Source organism: Sorex araneus, chromosome 11 (genome assembly GCF_027595985.1).
Source record: "Sorex araneus isolate mSorAra2 chromosome 11, mSorAra2.pri, whole genome shotgun sequence".
Classification (NCBI taxonomy): domain Eukaryota; kingdom Metazoa; phylum Chordata; class Mammalia; order Eulipotyphla; family Soricidae; genus Sorex; species Sorex araneus.
In genome coordinates, this window is record NC_073312.1 from 29,631,597 (window position 1) to 29,652,770 (window position 21,174).

Sequence of the window (21,174 nt, forward strand, 5' to 3'; positions counted from 1 at the left end):
CTATCAGTCAACATTCTCACCAACAGCAATTGAGTGTCCTTTTTTCCCACATCCATTCCAACAACGGTTGGTTTTTTTCTTTGTGATGAATGTCAGTCTCACTTGTGTGAGATGGTATCTCATTGTTCTCAAAAATGATGCATTTTTTCATCATGAAAAAGTAAAAAAACAGTACATACTACTGACTCTGACTATAGCAGTCAGTATAAGCACAAGTAATTTTAGCAGCTCATTTTATACCAGAAATTCATCACATTTTATATCCTACTATTATAGCCTTGTTTTATCTTTAAAAATGATTAGCTATGGCACAAAACTGACAGTCTAGAAAGATTAATCAAACTAGTATTTCATTAAGACTCCCAGGCATGCTATCCTATGTATTCCAATGAGTATGATGCATTGGTTTGAAAACATGGCCTCATTTCACTTGCTTTAAGGCAGCTGCAGTGCTCCAGATATTGGTTCAAAACTGCTCAATGTGGTGTAAGTATTTCACAGACACAATACAGCTTAAAGAAACCAAATTATTACCAAACCTATGAAGGACATTTCAATGAGCAAATGCTATCAGCTGCAAAGGTTTGTTTACCATTCTGGGACTTATTAAGCAATTCACAGCACTTCTCATTTGAGTGTGGATCACTACCATACTTAGTTATCTATATCTAGTCCAATTTCACCAAATTGTTAAATTCATGAACAACTAAACCAGAAGTTTCCAAACTTATTTGGTAAACTGCCTCCTTTTCGGGGAGGTGAGGGAGGAGGGCAAGAACCTTACTGCCCTTCTGGAGATCTAACTTCTTTAAGCAAGCTAACAGTTTTCAAGAGAGGTTACTACCCTCTCTGGATCTACTTGCAACTCTGGAAATACTGATTAAGACTTTAAACAGAATAACTTCAGAAGAAAGAAGAAATGATGGTAACAGGGGAAATAATAACTGTTTTTAAAAGTCAATAATAGGAATAAAGGAATAATGACACTTCTGGTCAGAAGAGCACTGGAGATTACTATCTCTAATACAAAGCAATAGTTACTTATCCCTGCATTTAGCATTTAAGTAAATAAAATTTTAAAAAGTACTTTTTTAAGACTGGAGCGATAGCACAACTGGTAGGGTGTTTGCCTTGCACATGGCCGACCCGAATTCGATTCCTCTGTCCCTCTGGAAGAGCAAGGCAAGCTACTCAGAGTATCCACCCACACGACAGAGCCTGGCAAGCTACCCGTGGCGTATTCGATATGCCAAAACAGTAACAACAAGTCTCACAATGGAGATATTGGTGCCCGATCAAGCAAATCAATGAACAATGGGAAAACAATGCTACAGTGCTACTTATTTTTCAGAACTGAAAAAGCTAGAAAAAGGACTGGAGAGATAATACAGTCCACAGGGTGCTTGCCTACCTGAGTTTAATCCCCAGCAACCCAAATGGTTCCTTAAGCACTGGTAGGTGCAGCCCAAAAGCAAAATCAAACCAAGCCAAAAAAAAATAAAAAATAGACTTGAAGTAAGTTGAATGTCCGAAATCTTAAGTGCTGTGAGTTGGCAATGTATGACAAATCTGTTGTAACTTGATAGCTGTAATATGGCAATTCCTAGAGATTTTACAATTATGGTTGAGTTTTATTTTACTACTTCAATCTTTCCCTCTCATGATAGAAGTCAAAGTCTATGAAACTTTTAATTATGTCAAAACAGTCTACCAGGTCAGGCATTTTTTCCTGCATGCGAATAATGTGGGTTCAACCCTCAGAACTGCATATGGTCCACTGAGGCCTGCCATAAGTGATCCCTGAGTACAAAGCTAGGAGTAAGCCCTGTGCACAGCCAGATGTGGACCAAAAAGAAAAAAACAAAGAAAAAGAAAAAATAATGAACTTATATCCAGAAAAGGGAAATCTAGAATGACAAAGTTTATTAATATCTATGGCTGGGGAGACAAAAGGGGAGGAGACAAGGAAAAGGAATGACTGAGTGCTAATAGATAGGGGTTCTCATCTGTAAATTAATATAATGATGGCAATGAAGAAAATGTTCTAAAATCCAACTGTGGTAAGGTTTGCACAATTCTAATCAAGTACCTTAAAATGATTCAATTATACACTTAAATAGGTGAATTGCAACCTTTATAAATTACATATCAATGAATTCACTTTATGTAAGGAATGAATTATTAATTTAACAACACACAAACACTGTGTTTGGCCATAAGAAGTCAGGCATAAGAGTATATGCTGTATGAGTCCATTCATATGAAATCCAGAGCAGGCAAAACTAATTTATGGTGACAGAAAACAGTTACAATGGTGGTAGGCAATTGGCTGGAAAAAGAGATGAGTAAACTTTCTAGAGACTGGAAATGTCCTGAATCTCTAGAAACCAAAGTCCATAGGGATGCACACAAAAGGTATAAAAATCTCACATTTTAATTCTATCTCAGTTGAAAGGTGGTGAGAAGAAAAAGCCCTCCTATTTGAAGTTAGAGAAGAGAGTTGCAGGGAGTTACTAACAAAGAATGAGTTACTAACAAAGAATGTCTTCATGATTCCCCAATAGAAGTGATTTCACTTCTGTCAATTCACAGAAATATACAGTGCCGGAGTAGACTGTCTTTTCTTCCAATAACATTTTAATAAATAATTCATCCAGTATTCTCCTCTCTGCCTATCTACATTTATATCAAGTTTCCTAATTAAAAAAAAATCAAAGAATATATTATAGCAAAAGAGTCTAGTTAAAAAGTACATATAAAAATATATACATATGAAATATATTCATACATGCATAATTTATATATGTAGCAGAATTCTAAAGAGGAAAACTAAGGTCTTTGTATGTTTTCTGTCTTCTGATACTCTGGAAGAATTCATTCCACTGCCTACTCTTCTTTTTCCTTCCCCTAATTAAAATGAACTCATTCATTTTTCACCTCTCAAATGAAATTAAAAAAAATTCTTCTGAATTTCTATTACTCTATTCTACCCACTACTATAAACACAATGAGAGAGACAAATCAATGTCTCCATGTCTCCTTTCTGAGTTCTTATCTCACTGTGGAGTTATATTATTAACACTCCTTGTATCTCCCACTAAACTCCAAAGTGTCACACAAACAAGAACAATGCTATGCACATCACTATATCCCAGCATCAAGAATAAATCCTGGGGCTGGAGCGATAGCACAGCGGGTAGGGCGTTTGCCTTGCACGCGGCCGACCCGGGTTCGAATCCCAGCATCCCATAGGGTCCCCTGAGCACCGCCAGGGGTAATTCCTGAGTGAAGAGCCAGGAGTAACCCCTGTGCATCGCCAGGTGTGACCCAAAAACCAAAAAAAAAAAAAAAAAAAAAAGAATAAATCCTCAGGACATTTGGCCTAATAAATATAAATGCAGTTCAGGGGTCAGAGCAGTGACTCATGGTTTGATGCCAGCACAGTATATAGTCTCCTGAAGTACCACCAGGAGTGACCCTTAAACACAAAGTCAGGAGAAGGCCCTAAGCACCACTGGACAGTGGTTCAACAACAAAAGCAGCAACTGTTCGAAAAGTAGAGATTGATGTCACTGATTAAGAAATCCATTAAACAACAGTACCTAAAACTTAAAAAAAAAAATTCTGTCACAGAACCAGATGATGGGTAGGAGGGAAACTGGGACTAGCAGGCAGGGTGCTTGCACTGCAAAGTGCTGGCCCAGGTTCAATTCTTGGCACTCCATACGGTTCCCTAAGCCCTGCCAGACAGAAGTGATCCTCGAACACAGAACCAGGAGTCAGCCCTAAGCACTGCCAGGTGTGGCCAAAAGCAAAAACAAAACAAAACAAAATATCTAAGAAAAATGAAAAATGTTTACAAGGCAAAGACATTATTTTGACTTTTGAATGGACAAAGTATCACTTAAGTTATAAAATGTACCACTACTGGAAATACTTATAAATGGGGGTCGGAAAGTAATATAGGGCTTCAAGTACATGCTAGGTGCCCCAAACCAGAATCAATTCCCAGAACCACATGGTCCCCTGAGCATCTCCAGGAGCAGCTCTAGAACGAATAGGGTAGACCAGGAATCACCAGTACTGCAGGGCCCAAGAAGTATATCACTATTGGGCCTTGTACTCAGTCAACCCAGGTTTGATCTACAGCATTTTTATATGGTTCCCAGAGACATCCAGGAGTTGCTCCTAAATGCAGAGCCAGAAGTTACCCCTGAGCATCACCAGGTACCCCTAAACCCCCAACCCCAAAAAAAAATCAGGTCTGGAATTGAAAAGATAGCTCAAGTGGTAGAAATGCCCAGCATGTTAGAAGTCCTGAGTTCAATCACTCTCTTCTTCACAACACCCCAGATTTCCTGCACAACCATATATGGCCCTGATGACTCCCAATGACTCCCAAGCTCAAATGGGTGGAGTGCATGTCTTGCATGGTAGGATGCTGGGTTCAACCCCTAGACCTATAACCTTCAACTGACACTACCAAGCACTGGTAGGATATATAGAGAGTCCAATGGGGAGACCACTATAAAAAAAAAAAATACAAAAGAAATTTTTTTAAGAAAGAAAAAAAAGACTTGGAGAGAGAAATAAAATATTCCTGGTGGCATCAGACTCTTAACATTACCTTTACTGTGATGTAAAAACTTACAAAAGGACATTTCTAACTTAAGTTTCTGAATTTGCAATAAAAAAACAGAGGGTGAGAAAGGGGGACAGTGCTTACCATGGGGGAGAGGGCATGGTGACTGGGAATACTGGTGGTGGGAAATGTGCACTGGTGAAAGTACAAATGTTGGAACACTGTATGACTGAAACCCAATCATGAAAAACTTTGTAACTGTGCATCTCTGTTCAATTAAAAAAAGAAGAAGAAGAAGAAGAAAATTTCATAGTATTGTCAGCCCAGTAGGATCACAGAAAATCTGGTGGGAAAGCGGCACAGAAGCCCGCTAAGCTCGATGAGCCTAAACAAAAACAGATGACTCAACTAGCAATAACTGGCATTTGTAATTCTCAATGATTTTTAGTAACATCATTGTGAGACATAACTATTATCACAAATTCACTCTTAGTGACATAAATTTTAATAATTCCATTTGGCTTTGTGTTGTAAAAAAACAATATGAAATAAATTTGTTTGAGCCTGCAAGGGGGCAGGCTGGGATGGTGGGTGGGAAAACTGGGGACAATGGTGAAGGGAAGGTCATGATGATGGTGGGTTTAGTGTTGGGATTGGTATAAAAACATTTAATGCTTGAAAAAACTGTATTATGCGCAACTTGGTAAATAACAGTGCTATAATAAAAAAAATTAAAAATAAAATAAAGTGCAAATGCTCCCCCCCAAAAAAAAAATTTCAGGATATCTTCCTACCCTTAATTTTACTTTCTAGTAGTCAAATTATTTCTCCCCATTTCATTAAAGCCCCCCTTTTTTTTCACTTTTGACTTTCATCTTATTTTTAAGTGATTTTTACTAAGTGATTATTACAATACTATAATCATACTTTTCATGGATATATCATTCCAACAACACATCCATCATCAAAGTACCTGCTTCCCTCCACCAGTATATAATGACCACTTCCACATACCCCATTATTTGCCTTTTAAGTTATTCATTTTCTTACCCTCCAGAGGAATAATATTTCTAGCACTTAAAAAACAGTGTAAAGCAATCAGGGCTTCTGGACACAAGTGATTAAAAAACAACAATAATCGAAACGGGTCTGGGGAAGAAATGGAAAGCTAATGGAATTTTGGAGATCCTTGCATGCACAGCTGGATTCAGTCTTTTCTAGTTTGGGCAGTATTTTCTCCCCCATCATTGCTGGTCATCTCACACAGACACGCATAGCTTCAGTCACAGACAGACTTTCCCTACACAGGAACTACTTCCCTTTTGTAGACACTACTTGCTGACCTATCCCAGGGGGAAAAAAAGATATCTCTTTTCCAAGAACTCAACCAATCAGCCTCCTACTCTGACCAATGGTTAGGCATCAGTCAGAGAAATCCAGCTCATCCAAAGCGTGAGGAACAAGAATATTTGAAAAGATGGCCCCCTAAAGGAAACCAAGTGCTACTCCTAAAAGAGAAGGGAAGAGACTTGGATGTCAAGAAATAGATAACTTGTACAGAAGTACAAGTACTTTTTCCCCCAAAATAAGGAAGAACACAGTGGGGGGAATTAAAGATGTAATTTACGAGATTAAGATCTACTAAAGTCAGCCTAGATTTGTGAATTATTACAACTGTTTCTTCATCTAAAAAGGATACACTACTGAAGGTTGTATATACAAATTACATGAGAAAAAAGTTAGGTACATGTATGTGCATAATTAATAATATTCTATTGAATACTAACGTAAAGAAATAAAAACTGGGCCCAGGAAAATAACACAAGGGGCAGAGTAAAAGCCTCTGGCTTTAATCCCTGGCACTGAATGGTCCCCTGAGCACCACCACTGAAAATGACACCCCATCACCAATACCAACCTAAATAATAGTCTAGAGATCACCACTGGATATGGTCCATTATCTCCCCACCAAAAATAAAAATAAAATAAAAATGGATCCTTTTAAACCCTCATCTAGTTAGCAGAAATGTCAACTGGTTCAACCTTTCTCAAAAATACGAACACTTGTCTAAAAAACGAAAAACTGAGCTTCCATATGACCCCGCAATCTCACTTCTGGGCACCTGCCCCAAAGGTTCAAAACTATAGTCAGACAACACATTTGTAGGGTTGTAGAGATAGGGCATTTGCCTTGCACATTATCTAACCAGGGTTCCTTTCCTGGCACCTCCCACATAACGCGTCAAGCCTGCCAGAAGTGATCCCTGAGCTTAGAGCAGGGAGAGAGGGAGGGAGGAAGGAAGGACATTTGCTTTCTTATTTATGTACACTACAGCGAAAGTAGTAGTTATAATAGCCGAAATCTAAAAACAACCCAAATATCCAAGAACCAATGACTGGATAAACTATGGTACATATACATAATGAAGTATTTCTCAGCTTTAAGGTAGAAATCATGCAATTTTCTGCTGCATGGATGAATCTGGATGAGTATCATGCTGAATGAAGTCAGCCAAAAGGAGAGGGAGACACAGAATAATATCTCTCTCTCATATATGGAATATTAAAAAAAAAAAGAAAGAAACCTCAGTATGGGGACAACAAATGGCCCAATGCAACAGAATCTAGGCTGTGGTCTACAGAATGAACTTACCAGAGCAGTGAAACAGGAGATAGAGAAGTGGAGGGCTGAGGCAGGAGGTGGGAAGGAGTGTTTCAGCAAGAACTCTGAGACAAGGGTGGAGGGAAATGAGCACTATGTGGTGGGTTTGGTATTGGAATGCTGATGACTGAATCTCTACCAATAACTGTAAAAATTATAAATGATAGTTGCTCAATTTTTTTTAAATGAATTCTAAGGTAAACTGAAAATGACCACAATTTTCCAGCCCTCTACTGAATCCAGCCCTTTGCCATGTAACTTTATAATTTCTTCTTACTACGACTACGGGTTCTATCAGGTGATTTGTTTTAGCAAAATGATCATAGCAGACATTATCACACATAGACACCTGAAAAAGTGTCTCTAATTTCTGCTTCCTTTTTTGTTACTTCTGAGGAGTCACACCTCACTGTACTCAACAGTTATCACTCCTGGGGGTGCTCAGGGGACAACCGTATGTGGTCCTGGGGACTTGAATCAGGGTGGATCACATGCAAGGTGAGTACCTTACCTCCTGGACTATTTATTTGGTCCCTACTTATTTTTCTTTTAAAGTGATACAGCAAAACTCTAATACTAAAGTATTTGGGAAACTAATCCATACTTACCTCATTATGTTTATCTTGATATGATCCCACAAGCCTACCAGGAGTGATTCCTGAATGCAAAGCCAGGAGTAACCCCTTAGCACTGTTAATAGACCCCTGAGCATTGAGCTATAGCAGTCCCCAAATTCTATCCAGTGTGGTCAAAAAAAAAAAATATTAAAGCCAACTGTAGTGTTTTCAATAGGTAAGTGACAAATTTTAATACACTGACCATTAAATAGTCAATACATTCTCATTTTATTTATTTATTTATTTATTTATTTTTTTTTTTTGCTTTTTGGGTCACACCTGGCAATGCACAGGGATCACTCCTGGCTCATGCACTCAGGAATTACCCCTGGCGGTGCTCAGGGGACCATATGGGATGCTGGGATTCGAACCCGGGTCGGCCGCGTGCAAGGCAAACGCCCTACCCGCTGTGCTATCACTCCAGCCCCAATACATTCTCATTTTAAAAATATGCATTAGCTAGCTTACTCACACAAAACTGACCAGCCTAAATATTTTTCAGTAACTATTCCCAAAGACTCATTGGCTTTTTAATGTCCATCAATAAAGTACCATTTTACTGAGATCAGATGAGTTCATATCCATTTATATGGGTTAAACTTAAGGTTCCTTACTAGTGAATGAAAATTATTTATATAACTGATCACATCTGAGACTCAGTGCTTACACTGGTATACAGAAATTAAATGTATCTTAAAAAGCCATGTTTAGGGGCAGGAAGTGGGTCACAGTTGGTGGGGTGTGGCTGCACTGCATGACTCTGCAGAGCACTTCTGAGTGTAGCCACAAAGTCCCTAAGCACTGCCAGATTGCCTGGCGGTTCTTGGCACCACAGGGTCTGAGCAGCACTGCATTCTCAGGTACTTGCATTGAACCATCTGACCCAAGTGGCAAAGTAACACAGGGAGTGATCCCTGGGCCCCAAGCACTGGGAAGGGGTGGGGGAGATTAGAAAAACTATGTCTCAACATAAGGACATAGATTTGTTCCCCTCACTTATTCCCAGTTTATTTTTAATCTCTAGAAATTTTTGCATACATCTTCCCATATGTATTAAAGAAACATTTTGTCTAAGACCAGTGAATTACCAAAATAGTATGTGGTTTTTAAAATTTGCCCAGTCACTCCTCCTCAGTTATTAAGCTACTCAGCAATTTCCCTGTCTATGATACATGTTAAAATAGTTATCGCCAACTGCACCAAATCTAAGTTATGACAGGTTTAGAACTGAAGAAGTATTTGGCTAAAATCCAGAAATCATGAATCCTGATCTCAATTTGCTTTGCCCGATGCCCCCTCCATCCCAACTTAAGGTCTCTATAAGAATATGATTAGAAAAAAAGGCTAGGCGCAAACACACTGTTACTAAGGCATTTGTTACTAACTGAAGACCCACTGAGCTAGGCTGGACCATATGCAAGGTTTAGCAAGTTTAAAGCCTAGAATCAATTATCACTTGGCTATCTTTTGCTGTTTTTCCTCTTTGAAACCTATTCTCAAATCTTAACCAATGGTAAAAAAGGCCAGTATAACAACATCTGGAGGGAAACTAGGCTAGTGAAATCATTCCACTCAGAAAGCTATTTAGTTCTGAATGTCACGGATGAAACTGAAATAAACAAGGGAACAGAGTGCAACAGGCTGGAGTACTTGGTTTGTGTGCAGGATGTCCTATTTCTAGTTCCAGCACCATATAAGCACCAAGCCAGGGGTAGCACAAATAGTGCCAGATAAGTCCTAATAGTAAGGATTTTTTTTTTAAAGGAAGCAAAAGACAAGCGGGACTATAATCTTAAAAGGAAGGGGCAATACAGGTCATAGATTCTAAGTCAGGTAATTGAAAGTGTAATTATGTCAGTCTATAAGATCATAGGCAAAGAAACTAAAATTGTTTAATGTAAAGCTAGTATGCAATCAGCAGTTACAAATAAAAGGGGGGGGTGAAGAGCAATTTATTGGAACCAAATAGGAATGTCTAAAAAAAAAGTGCATGCTTTAGAGCAGATGCTTTAATATTTAAGATTAAAGATCACAGGCTTCTGAATTATAATCCCAGATCTTTAGCGAGGTGACCATAAATGAAATTTTAAATCTTTCCAAATTGTTTCTTCTAACTGTAAAACTGAGGGGCCGGAGCGATAGCACAGTGGGTAGGGCGTCTGCCTTGCACGCGGCCAACCCGGGTTCGATCCCCGGCATCCCATATGGACCCCCAAGCACCGCCAGGAGTGGTTCCTGAGTGCAAAGCCAGGAGTAACCCCTGAGCATCGCTGGGTGTGACCCAAAAAAAACAAAAAAAAAACCATAACTGTAAAACTGATATTAACATCAAAGTGTTCTTGACCGACACATATTAAATGTGTAATACGGGGGCTGGAGAGATAGCACAGCGGGTAGGGCGTTTGCCTTGCACGCGGCCGACCCGGGTTCAAATCCCAGCATCCCATATGGTCCCCTGAGCACGGCCAGGGGTAATTCCTGAGTGCAGAGCCAGGAGTAACCCCTGTGTATCGCCAGGTGTGACCCAAAAAGCAAAAAAAAAAAAAAAGTGTAATACATGGCGATTTTTAAGAATAAGCAAAACAACACAACAGTTTGTCTTTCTCAGACTTAGCTATACTGTTTTTTAGGTTTGCAAAATCCTTGGTGGTGCTGGAAAAGTGGGACGGGCAGCGTACTATAGTTGTTAAAAAAAAAATGAAGATTCATACTGAATTTGATGTCTGGGATTAATTCAGTGGGAAGAAACAATGGCCATCTACTTGTTATCACTGTGTAATCACTGTACTATTCTTTCTGTACTATTCTTTTGTGTATGCTTAAAGTTTTCCTAATTGACAGGCTTCTTAAATTCCTTTCCCTTTAGCTGACAGAAATAATCAATTCTGGCATCCCTCCTTTGACAAATCATTAATCTAAAAGAAATAAAAGCAAAAGAAAATAGAATATTCAGTAAATGTGTATAAAAATTAAATCTGCAAATGATGAGAGGGAGAGGTGAAGAGGAGGAAGAAAAGGAGGTCTAAAAGTTCAACTATCTGAATCCCAGCACCTTAAGGAGTAACCCCCATACACACATTTTCTGGAGTCAGATGTGGCCCAACACACATACAACACACTCGGGATTATCTTCTATCAAACAAGATTATATTCCTCAAACAGATCCCTTTGGGGGAGGGCTGGGTGCAAGGCATACTTCCTCCTGGCTGTGCTTAGGGAGCACTCCCGGAAGATCTCAGGGGACCATACAGGGTGCTGGGGATCAAACTGGGGTCAGCAGTATGCAAGACAAGTGTCTTAGTCATTGTACCTAGCAGATCTTTTAATACTCATTTGTCCTTCACCTTTATATATGTCTTTACTCTTCTGAAACCTTTAAAAAGTCAGTTAATGAGAATCATACACTGGTAATAATAAAAATGATTTTATAAAGACTAAGCTAATTGGAGGCAGGGAGATTGAAGAGATGACAATCAGACAATGGCGGAGGAAAGAGGTCACTAGAGGGACAGTGAGATTGGAATACTATATGCATGAAATCCTACCATTAACAGTATTATAAATCACAGTGCTTAAAATTTTTTTTTAAATTTTAAAGAAAAAAAATCTAAGCTAACCAAGCACTTAGTACAATAGCAAGGGTATGAAAATAATCCAGATGTCCAACAACAGATGAATTTAAAAAAAAATGCTGTGATATATATATATATATAATGGAATACTATGCAGCCACAAAAAATTAATGCAGTTCATAGCAAGCTGGACAGAACTGGAAGTTGCCATGCAAATAAAATAAGCCAGACATAGGACAAATAAAGGATTATCTTAGTCACCTATAGTAACTAAAGAAACAAATCAGGGATATTGGATAACAGTAATCGAAAATAAACCTCAGATACTAAATTTGTCACAAACCAGATAGTGCCATGTTTGGGGGGAAAGAAATAGAATGAACAATGAGACTGACAGGAAGTAATAGAGGAGCATAAGTGGAGGATACAGAGCACAGAGTGGTGGTGGCTAAAGAAGGAAACAGTATGCACTAATTCATTCCTGCCCATTAACAAATAGTAGGAGGGAACAGAAGATGATGAGACTGAACTAGAGGTGACATAGAAGACAGGTGGAGGGTCACAGAGACTTCCTTGGTGGTGGCATGCAGCAACTTTGTACATCAATACAATAAACAAACACTAATGTAATCCTATTACCTGAACTATGATAACTAAGAATAAATTATAGTATTTTACCTTAAAAAAAAAAACAAACCTAAGCTAGGGCCAGAGCAATAGTATGGGGCAAAAGACACTTCTTGTCTTGCAGTCAACCCATTTGGACCAGACCAGAGTACCTGATATGGTTCCCTGTATGGTTTACCATCAAGAGTGAACCCAGAGCACAGAGGCAGGAGTAAGCCCAGAGTATCAAGAGTGTGTGGCCCAAAAGCAAAAAAAAAAACTAATCTTGAGATCAGATCAATTGACTATATAGAATTGCCAATGAGAATGAAAATTCAAGCTTCTAATCCAAAGGTTTTAATCCTTTACTTGTTTTTGTGGTACCAGGGATATGTTCTCCTGCTGAGTCACATCCCCAGTGTACTGGGCAATAATGTGTATCATTATTACCTGACAGAAAATTATTAAATGATGTCAGGCAGCAATTGGAAAAATTATATTAAAAGTATGCTTCTACAAAGATTCTTCAGTTCTGTGTTTTACTCTTATGAGAGGTTAAGTATTTCAAACATGAAAAAGAACTACTTTTGTGGATGGGAGAAAAGTATTTATGCTCCAGGAAATTCCCTGACTACTTTAACAAGTGTTATTACTCAATATTTCCCTACTGACAACTGCTTCTGTATACTTTTTAAACAATCTTTATCTTCCTACATTTCTGAGAAAGACAATAAAGAAAGTAAATGATACAGGACTAGGGGTGTAACTCAGGAGTAAAGCACTGGTCTTGCATATGTGAAGCCCCAACACAATAAATAAAGCAATAATTTACTGTAAATATAATCTATCAAATATTAAGTTTTGTAAAACACAAGCAAAAATAGTTATATTAATTTCATATTACTTACTATAGACTTCTCTCACTATTCAAACTTAGAAACAATAGATCCAGACAAAATACCTGTTACAGGTCTAGATACAGACTAAAGGAATTTCTATCCAAAACATTATTATTTACTTTCTAAAACTTAGGCACAAAAGAAATTCTAAGAATGTGAACTTCATATAGTAACCTTCCCTCCAGTAATGCAGGAACTGAGATGATTTTAATATCAAAGTAAATACAGTGCCCAGAATGATAGTACAGTGGGAAGGGCCCTTGCCTTGAACACTACTGACCTAGGGTTCAATCCCTGGCACCCCATATGGTGCTCTGAGCCTGCCTAGGAGTAATCTCTGAGCTCAGAGCCAGGAATTAGCCCATAGCATGTCTGGGTGTGGCCCAAGAACAAAAATGAAAGAAAAATTTAATTAAAATAGAAACAAAATAAACGAGGTATGTATATATGTGTTCTAACACAACAGTCAAGTAATAAAAAAATAGGGGGGGCACTTCAGGTGGTGCTAAAGGCCAAACCTTTGAGCCATTCTCCCAGCTCCTGACAATCTAAATAATTCATTTAAGGAAGACTCTCTTTAGTAATCATATTTCATTCCAATCCTTTCAGTACAATATCCATTACTCTTTAACAGGGTATGCAGCAATTTATCATCTGATCTGTAATTATACTTAAATTAAGGTTATGATTTTAAATTTATATGATTTATATGATTATATGATTTATAATTTATATGATTATAATATAATCATATATATAGTATATGATTTACATATAAGTGTAAATCATATACTGGACATGGGTCCAGTATCCAGATTATATATTCTTACAACAATAAAAAGAAATAACGAGCAAGACATCTAAATAGGTATATCTCCAAAGGCGAACAAGCACATGAAAAGATATTCAACATACAGGTGTCATAAGGGAAGTATAAATCAAAACCATTAGAATCATTTCATACCTACAACTTAAGACCTTATAATCAAAAAGACAACAATAAGGATTGGTAAAGTGTGAGACAACTGAAACCTCCAAACATTGCTGGTGGAAGTATGGGAAGATAGCGCACATGTTTGCATACTGGATGCCTAGATTCAATCCCTAATACTGGAGCAACCCTGAGCACCAACTGAGAGTAGTCTGAAAGCTGCCCAGGGTGACCACTACCCCCCCTCCCCGCAAAAAAAAAAAAAAAAACACCTTAGTTATCATGTGATCTGGCAATTCTACTCTTAAGTACAATCCAGAAAGAAATCAAAAGCACATATCCACACAAATAATGCTACTAATGTTCACAGATGCAGAACTGCAGCAATGGTAAAATGCAGCAACAGCACCAATGTCTGTCAAATGAATGGTTAGAAAAATGTATTATGTCTATACAACATTTTGCACTACATTACTGAGCCACAAAAAGCAATATAGTACTGATGTATGAAAAGACTCTTCAAAACCTACTAAGAAGCCAGTCACAAAGGTCACATACTGTATGTTTACAATTATATGAAATATCCAGAACAAGCAAATCCATAGAAACAGAAAGTAGGTTAGTGGTTGCCAAGGGCTGGGTCACAGCAGGAATGGGAAATGACTGCTGGTGAGTATGAGAGTTCTTTTTTGGGTAATAAAAATGTCCTGGAATTAGATGTTGATGTTTGTATAATCTTGTAAATATATTATTTTTAATATAACTAGAGACTGCAAGAAAAACTTTGGGCCAGATATTACAGGGGTTGAGGTGCTTGCCTGTATGTAACCAATCCCTCTTGGACCCCCACCACTACATATGATCACCTAAGTAGAGCCAGCAGCAAGCCCCAAGTCTGAGCACAGTAGGGTGTGCTCCTAACAAAGTGAATTTTATGACTAAGTTCTATTTCAAATATTGGTCCTTCTCTGAGAGACTACACCTTCAGAGCTTACTCCTGGCTCTACAATAATGATCATTCCTAACTGCTCAGAGGACCATATGTGGTGCTGGGGTTTGAATCCAGGTCAGCCACATGCACGCACTTTTACCCAAGGTACTACTTACCTGTCGCCACTCTTTACTTCAAATTTTTAAAACTTTAATGTATGAATCCTTGGAATTCATACTTCATGCACTCCAATCAATAAAATGAGCTAGTAGCTCACACCAGAATTATTCCAAAAGCAGTATGAAAGTGTATTAAAGTTTAACTATATGTATTTGTAATAGAAGATAATTTGGAGGGCAGTAAAGTTTTGAACTTGAAACTACAAAAAGTAACAGCTTTGTTTACTCTCATCCTACACCCAAATTCCATTCAGAAATGGCACATAGAAATAAGAATCAAAAGATGTTCCAAAAGCACATCAAAACAAAGCAATCCCCTTTACTAAGCTTTCAAAGACAGTTTGCAAACCAGAAAAGAAAACCAGTCTCATTCTTTTATATTGCCTTTGATTACCAACAAAAATACTTTTGACTATTCCCAAATACCAAATCTGACTTCTTGAGATGAAAATGTGCCAGTACTGATGGTATCCAAAAAATATGCCACCACTTTTAGGCAATTCCAAAAATACTCTGTACAGTGAAACAGACAGCCTCCAAATGATTTGATAAGAGACAAAATTGTCCCTATTAAGATAATTTTAAAAACACAATCTGTCATTAGAGTTCCAAGATGGAATCCTTAAGTAAAGGAAACATTCTTCCCTAGAGATGAGGAATGCTTTAGCAACCCCAAGTTGACCTTATTTTTTAAAAACACATCAAGAAAACTATATTGGGGGCCAGAGATATAGAATAGCAGGTAGGATGCTTTCCTTGCACATAATGGGTTCAGGAGCAGGCCATGAGCTTTGCTGGATGTAGTCCCCACCCTACCCCCAAAAAACAAACAAAAAACTGTAGTCTATTTTTGTAAGCTTATCACCTAGAAGTTGCCTATAGGATTCAATAGCTCATTGTCCTCTCATACTCTTGTTCATTTATTCATTGTCCTTTTCCATTTTTGCTCATTTACTTCTCATGCATCATTTTGCCTTATTCATTAATCGAACATACTGCATACTTATCAAAGGACGGAGCTTGTACAAGTTAGGGCAGCTTCCCCAATATCTTTGCCCAGAGTGCTAGGTACAAAGTCGATGCTTAATAAACACTTAAATGATATACTCATCTAACTTTCCTACCTTTCACTCCTAAAAACAGCACTGATACAAATACCCAAGTGATCAGACACGTAGTCAGAAACGACACCTATATTCCCATAGACTCTTAATACCTAATTCTCACTTTGGAACAAATTCCAGGCCACCACCCTAAGTAACATTAGCAGTAACAAAAAGTATTTAGGTTTCCTAGAATTGCTAGCTCCAGTTACAAGCAAAGCTGAGGGAATTTGAGTACAATCTGAAATAACTCTCTTAAGTTACTCAAAGAGACTCATTCCATGCTTTATCAGCTTAACATATAGCAAGAACTAGAACTAAACAGAAATCACAACTTTCTCCCCGTTTGGAAGAGCTTTTGAAAACAGACCAAAGGTGAGGAGCAACAGGCTCTACACCACAGCGCAGCAGTGAACCTCTTCAAATCTGAACTGATCATCCCAGTCCCAGAGGACACCTCAATTTTCACCTGGTTACCAAATATCCATCTTGATCATAATCACCACCTGACCCTGCTACCAATGGCCAAATTCAACTAAAACCTAATGACAGAAGCATAAACACCTCCACCCATCTTTCTATCACTCCCATCCCCCACAAATGTGGAGGGGGATTAGATCTTAGAAATGAGAATTTACTTTAAAATCACAAAAACTGCTACAAATATCAGTTAGAAACCAAAAGACCTTTAAATACACATCGTTCAACAGAATCAAATACAAAATTAATTAACTGCTGAGAACCAATCCCACTAAAATATACTGAAGTATTACATCTGCTAGTTACCAACACAGTTGCCTTTTGGATTGTTGAAAGATCATTGCCAGGCTTTTGAAATTAACACTACAATAATTTATTTAGAAGTATCCTCCTTAAAGAAGAAAATTACACATGATAAGAAAAAAGAACCAATTGACTTCAGTTGGGAGGCTATCAAATATATTACTGCTCAGATTAAAATACCTACTACTCTGCACTCTGGACTCTAAGTATCTCCTGAACTTTACCACTTTGGAAATTTGGAACCTTTCTACTTTTAAAACTGAAATTTGAAGTTAGAAGTATGGTGTGGGAAAGTCAATCATCAAATTAAAATTCTTAGAGATGAATAAATGTAAATTTTAATATTCAATTCAGAAATTTACAGAGCTTATTTTTAAAAAAATCTTGTCTGCAAGAAGCAACAAACCACTAATACTAGCCAAAACGGATTTTAAAAAAAGGGGGAGCACCTGAGGCAGAAGGCAAAGATTCAAGGCAACAAAATTTGAATAAGGTAAATAACCCACTAAAACTATCCATCTAAAACAACAACTTTTAAAATGTAGAGGATCATAATACAAAAACGGGAAAGAAAAAATAATAATTGACTGGGTGACCGCCAAAATTTAAAAAAAAAAAAGTGCTACTTAAAAAAGTACAAATACAAGAACTAAAAAAAAATATTCAAGGCAATTACAGGACTTTAAATAATTCAGTTGTGAAAACTTACTATTTCATCCTTCTTAGACCTACTACCCATAAACTCTTACAAATACATAATTCAAAGAGTGCTTTAAGTTGCTTTACCATTTTTGCAAGCACACCATAGGTTTGAAAGAGTAACAGCAAGCACAAACAAAACAGCAATGGATAACTGAAAACCCAAAGATTCCTGAAGGGCAGACCTAACTAAGACTTGGACACAGAGGGAAAAAAAAAATCTACCCGTAAGACAAATTACACCCCAAAAATGATTCATGCCTTTATTATTTACACAAGCATATGCTTTAAAACGTACTTTTAACCTTTGGACAACCAAAGCGTTATCAGGTAATAAGCATTGTTGCCTATGTTGATTTGGATGTGAGTCTCATTTCCCTAAAAAAATAAAATTAAATTAATTCGCATGCATCTGCAGTTCTATGAGGCCCGGCAGAAACGGAGAGGTTTCTTCGATATTCTTTACCTCCGTGTCCCGCGTCTTTAAAGTTTGAGCTCTGCTTTTCCGCCCCCTCCCGCCCCCTTCCCCATCCACCGCGGAGCACATCCCTGGCGGGACATGGTAAAGGGCAGAACCTTCCTGTCAAGCCGGGGAGCTCCGACACAAAGACGCGGAGCGAGGGAGCAAGTGCTGTAATTCTTCCAAACTGCGCCTCTCCGCACCCCTCCACCCTTCCCCCCCGACAGATATGTCTATTAAATCAGTGTCTGTTCTCCCCCTCGCACAACAAAGAGAACTTCTCACCGCATGAAATTGCCGCTGAATGGACACCAGAAAGCAGGATTTGCATAATTCCTTCCAACGAAACCCAGTCGGGAAGGAGGGGACGAGGGGCCCCAGCGAGCGCACAGAATCGCCCAGATTCGGTGGGGGACCGCCGGGCTCCCGACCGCGCTCCCCGCCAGGCGCTGCTGCGGGAGGCTGCGATGCGGGGCCTCCCGGAGGACTGGGCGTGGGGGACCCGAGACGACGACGACGACGACGAGAGCAGCGCCTTGGCCCGCACATCAGCCAAGCCCCGCAGCCAAGATGGGGAAATAACAATGCTGGAAAGGGCCGGCCAGGCACACACAGGGACGCACCGGGGCTCGGGGGGCGGCGGGCGGAGCGGAGACACCACACGGGCCACTTACTTTTTGGAGGGGGGTTAAATATATGAGTTAAGCCCTTATGGTCCCGCCGGCCGCCGCACAGAGGGAAACGGGACCTTGGGAGAGAAAAAAAACAAGACAAAACACACAGTGTGAGAGGGAGGCGCAGCGCGGCCCCCCGGCCCCTCCCGGGGCGCCCCCGTGCACACGCCCTCCAGCCCGCGGGGAAGAAAAGCCCCCCGAGAAGACCCGGGCTCGCGGGGCGGGGTGGGCTGAGGAGGCGGCAGAGCGACCCCCCCCACCCCCGCCACCACCACCCCCAGCCCTCAGCTCCGGCTCCCACCCCCCTTCCTTCCCCGCTGCGCACACCCCGAACACAAATAGACACACACACACCGACCCGAGCGTCGAGGATGAACTCCCCGGCCGCCGCCGCCGCCCGCCGAGGAAGTGCAGCCGCTGCCCCCCGCGGCCATGACACCCCACTTGGCTCGGTCAGGCGGACCCGGGGCCTGTGACAGCTCCGGCTCCCTCCGCCCCCATCTCCACCTCACGCCTCGCACACGCCCGAGCGCCCGGCGCCCGCCCGCCCGCCGCGCGTGCTCGCGGGGCCGGGGGCGCGCGCGCGACCGCCGCGCGTGGGGGAGGGGCGACCCGGAGTCGGGCAGGAGCGGTGGGGGGGGGGGAAGGAGAAGGAGGAGGAGGAGGAGGAGGAGGAGGAGGAGGGGTGGGCGAGGGAGAGGCGGGGAGGGGAGGGAAAGCGCCGGCGAGTTGGAGGGACGACTTGGGGGCGCGGAGTGAGGGGCGGCCCCGCACGCCCCCCGACACCCTCCCACCCTCCGCGCGCGTCGGCGGGCCGGGCGGCGGCGCGCCCCGGTCAAGTGGCAGCGCCGTGGGGCGAGTCTCCACAATAAGCCGGGGACGCCGGCGCCGGGCGGCCGGGCGGGGGGCGGCCGGGGAGGGGGAGGGGCCGCGCTCCCGCCTCAGAGCCCGCCCCGGGGAGCGAGGGGAGGGGAGGGGCGGGCGCGCGCCCGGGCCCGGCCGCCCCGGAGCCCGCCCGGAGGTCGCGCGCGCCCGCCCGCCGCACTCCGGGGGGTGGGGGAGGGGGACGCCCGAGCCGAGGAGGGCGGGCGGGCCGGGGCGGCAAATTGCCTGCGCCCGGGCGCTGCCTCGCGAGCGCCGGGCTGCGGCGGGCGGGACGGCCCGAGAGCCGGGGGCGGCCGGGGGGGAGGCCCTCACCTACACAGTGAATGAGCTTGTGGCGCCACGAGTCCAGTTCTTGCCGAAAGCCGCGTCTCTCAACGGAGCATTGCTGCCGCCTACACACCCTCGCCATCTTCTGCCGCCCGCCCGGCCCTGCCTCCACCGCGGCCCCGCGCACGCCCAGCCGCGTCGCCCGGGGCCGCGCACGCACCCGGGGCCTGGGCGTCGCGCCTCCCGCCGGGGGCGGTGCGAGGGCAGGGCCGGCCTCACCTCCGAGTGGCCCCGGCGTGGCCCCGGGGGCGGCCTGGGCGCACGCCCGCCCCGCTCCGTCCCGCGCCCGGCCGGCCCGGGAGGTCGGGGCTCTGGGTCCCGGCCGGGGCCGCCGCCTCTGTGGGCTCCGGGAGGCGCCTTCCTACCGCCCCGCGCTGCCGCCTTGTTCCCCCCACCCCACCACACCCCAACCCCAGGGCCACCAATGCCCCTTCCAGGGGCATTTTTTTGTCCCCCCCCCAAAAAAAAATGTCGCATGGATCAGTTCCAACCTTCCTATGGCCGGACACCAACTGTTGCAAGTTGAGTGGTAACTGCTGCTCGGAACTTCTCAGTCGAAACTGCTCCTCCCGGAGCGGGTTGAAGAAGCAGAATTATGAATAAGTGCCCGGATGCCGGTGCAGCCCGCACCGAGCTCCAAGTTTGCAAAGGTGAAGGTGTTAACATGTGTTACCTAAGTCCCGGGAAGACCGAGCCCGCGTTCATCCGCGCACCCTCCACGAAATAAATAAATAAATAAAACTCTGGCGTTTTAGGTGAAGTCAGGTTTTCTACCAGCAAGCCTGATCCGAGGCTTTCTGTGATGAGTGAAACGGTGTCTAAGGAAACTGCCAAAATGAGAATAGTTTTTCAAAAGAAGCCTTGATCCGCGATCTTGAAGCAAGATTTTTTTTTAATGGCTTGATTTTATTTTTCAGGATAGGACAAATATTTTCAATAACGAACAGGATTTTACAGTCACTCCCGAAAGAGGTGGGCGACCCCGCACAGTGCGCGGCTGCTACCTGTTTGGTTTCAGTGCGATGCTGACGGTGCCACTCGGGAAGAGGGAAACACCGAGAAGGAGAAAGGAGCGGGAATAACCAAACCAAGGGAACCCGGGAAAACTTCCCTATTGCCGGGCGTAGGCTGGCCTCTTCCTTAACCTTTAGGGTTTAAGATTACAGACGGTGCGTTCCCGCATTTAAATATTTAAATTCAAACTTAAAGACTAAATTTCAATCTCTGTAGTTGGGAAAACAAGGTCGTTAAGTGCTAGCTAGAG

At 42.0% G+C, this 21,174-nt stretch overlaps 1 protein-coding gene across 6 annotated transcripts in view; it reads right to left on the reverse strand.

Moving 5' to 3' along the window:
- LCOR (ligand dependent nuclear receptor corepressor) overlaps positions 1-20,015 on the reverse strand; it is a 111,697-nt gene extending 91,682 nt beyond the window's left edge. For 2 of the 6 annotated variants that reach the window (XM_055118753.1, XM_055118758.1), the window contains exon 1: positions 19,896-20,010. In XM_055118753.1, coding sequence (XP_054974728.1) covers positions 19,896-19,992 — 97 coding nt within the window. In that variant the 5' untranslated portion in view covers positions 19,993-20,010. Of the gene's footprint in view, positions 1-18,309; positions 18,673-18,698; positions 18,773-19,895 lie in introns of those variants that run through there. The other 4 variants (XM_055118757.1, XM_055118755.1, XM_055118756.1 and 1 more) reach the window with 4 other exon arrangements.
- Positions 20,016-21,174: the final 1,159 nt, after the last annotated feature.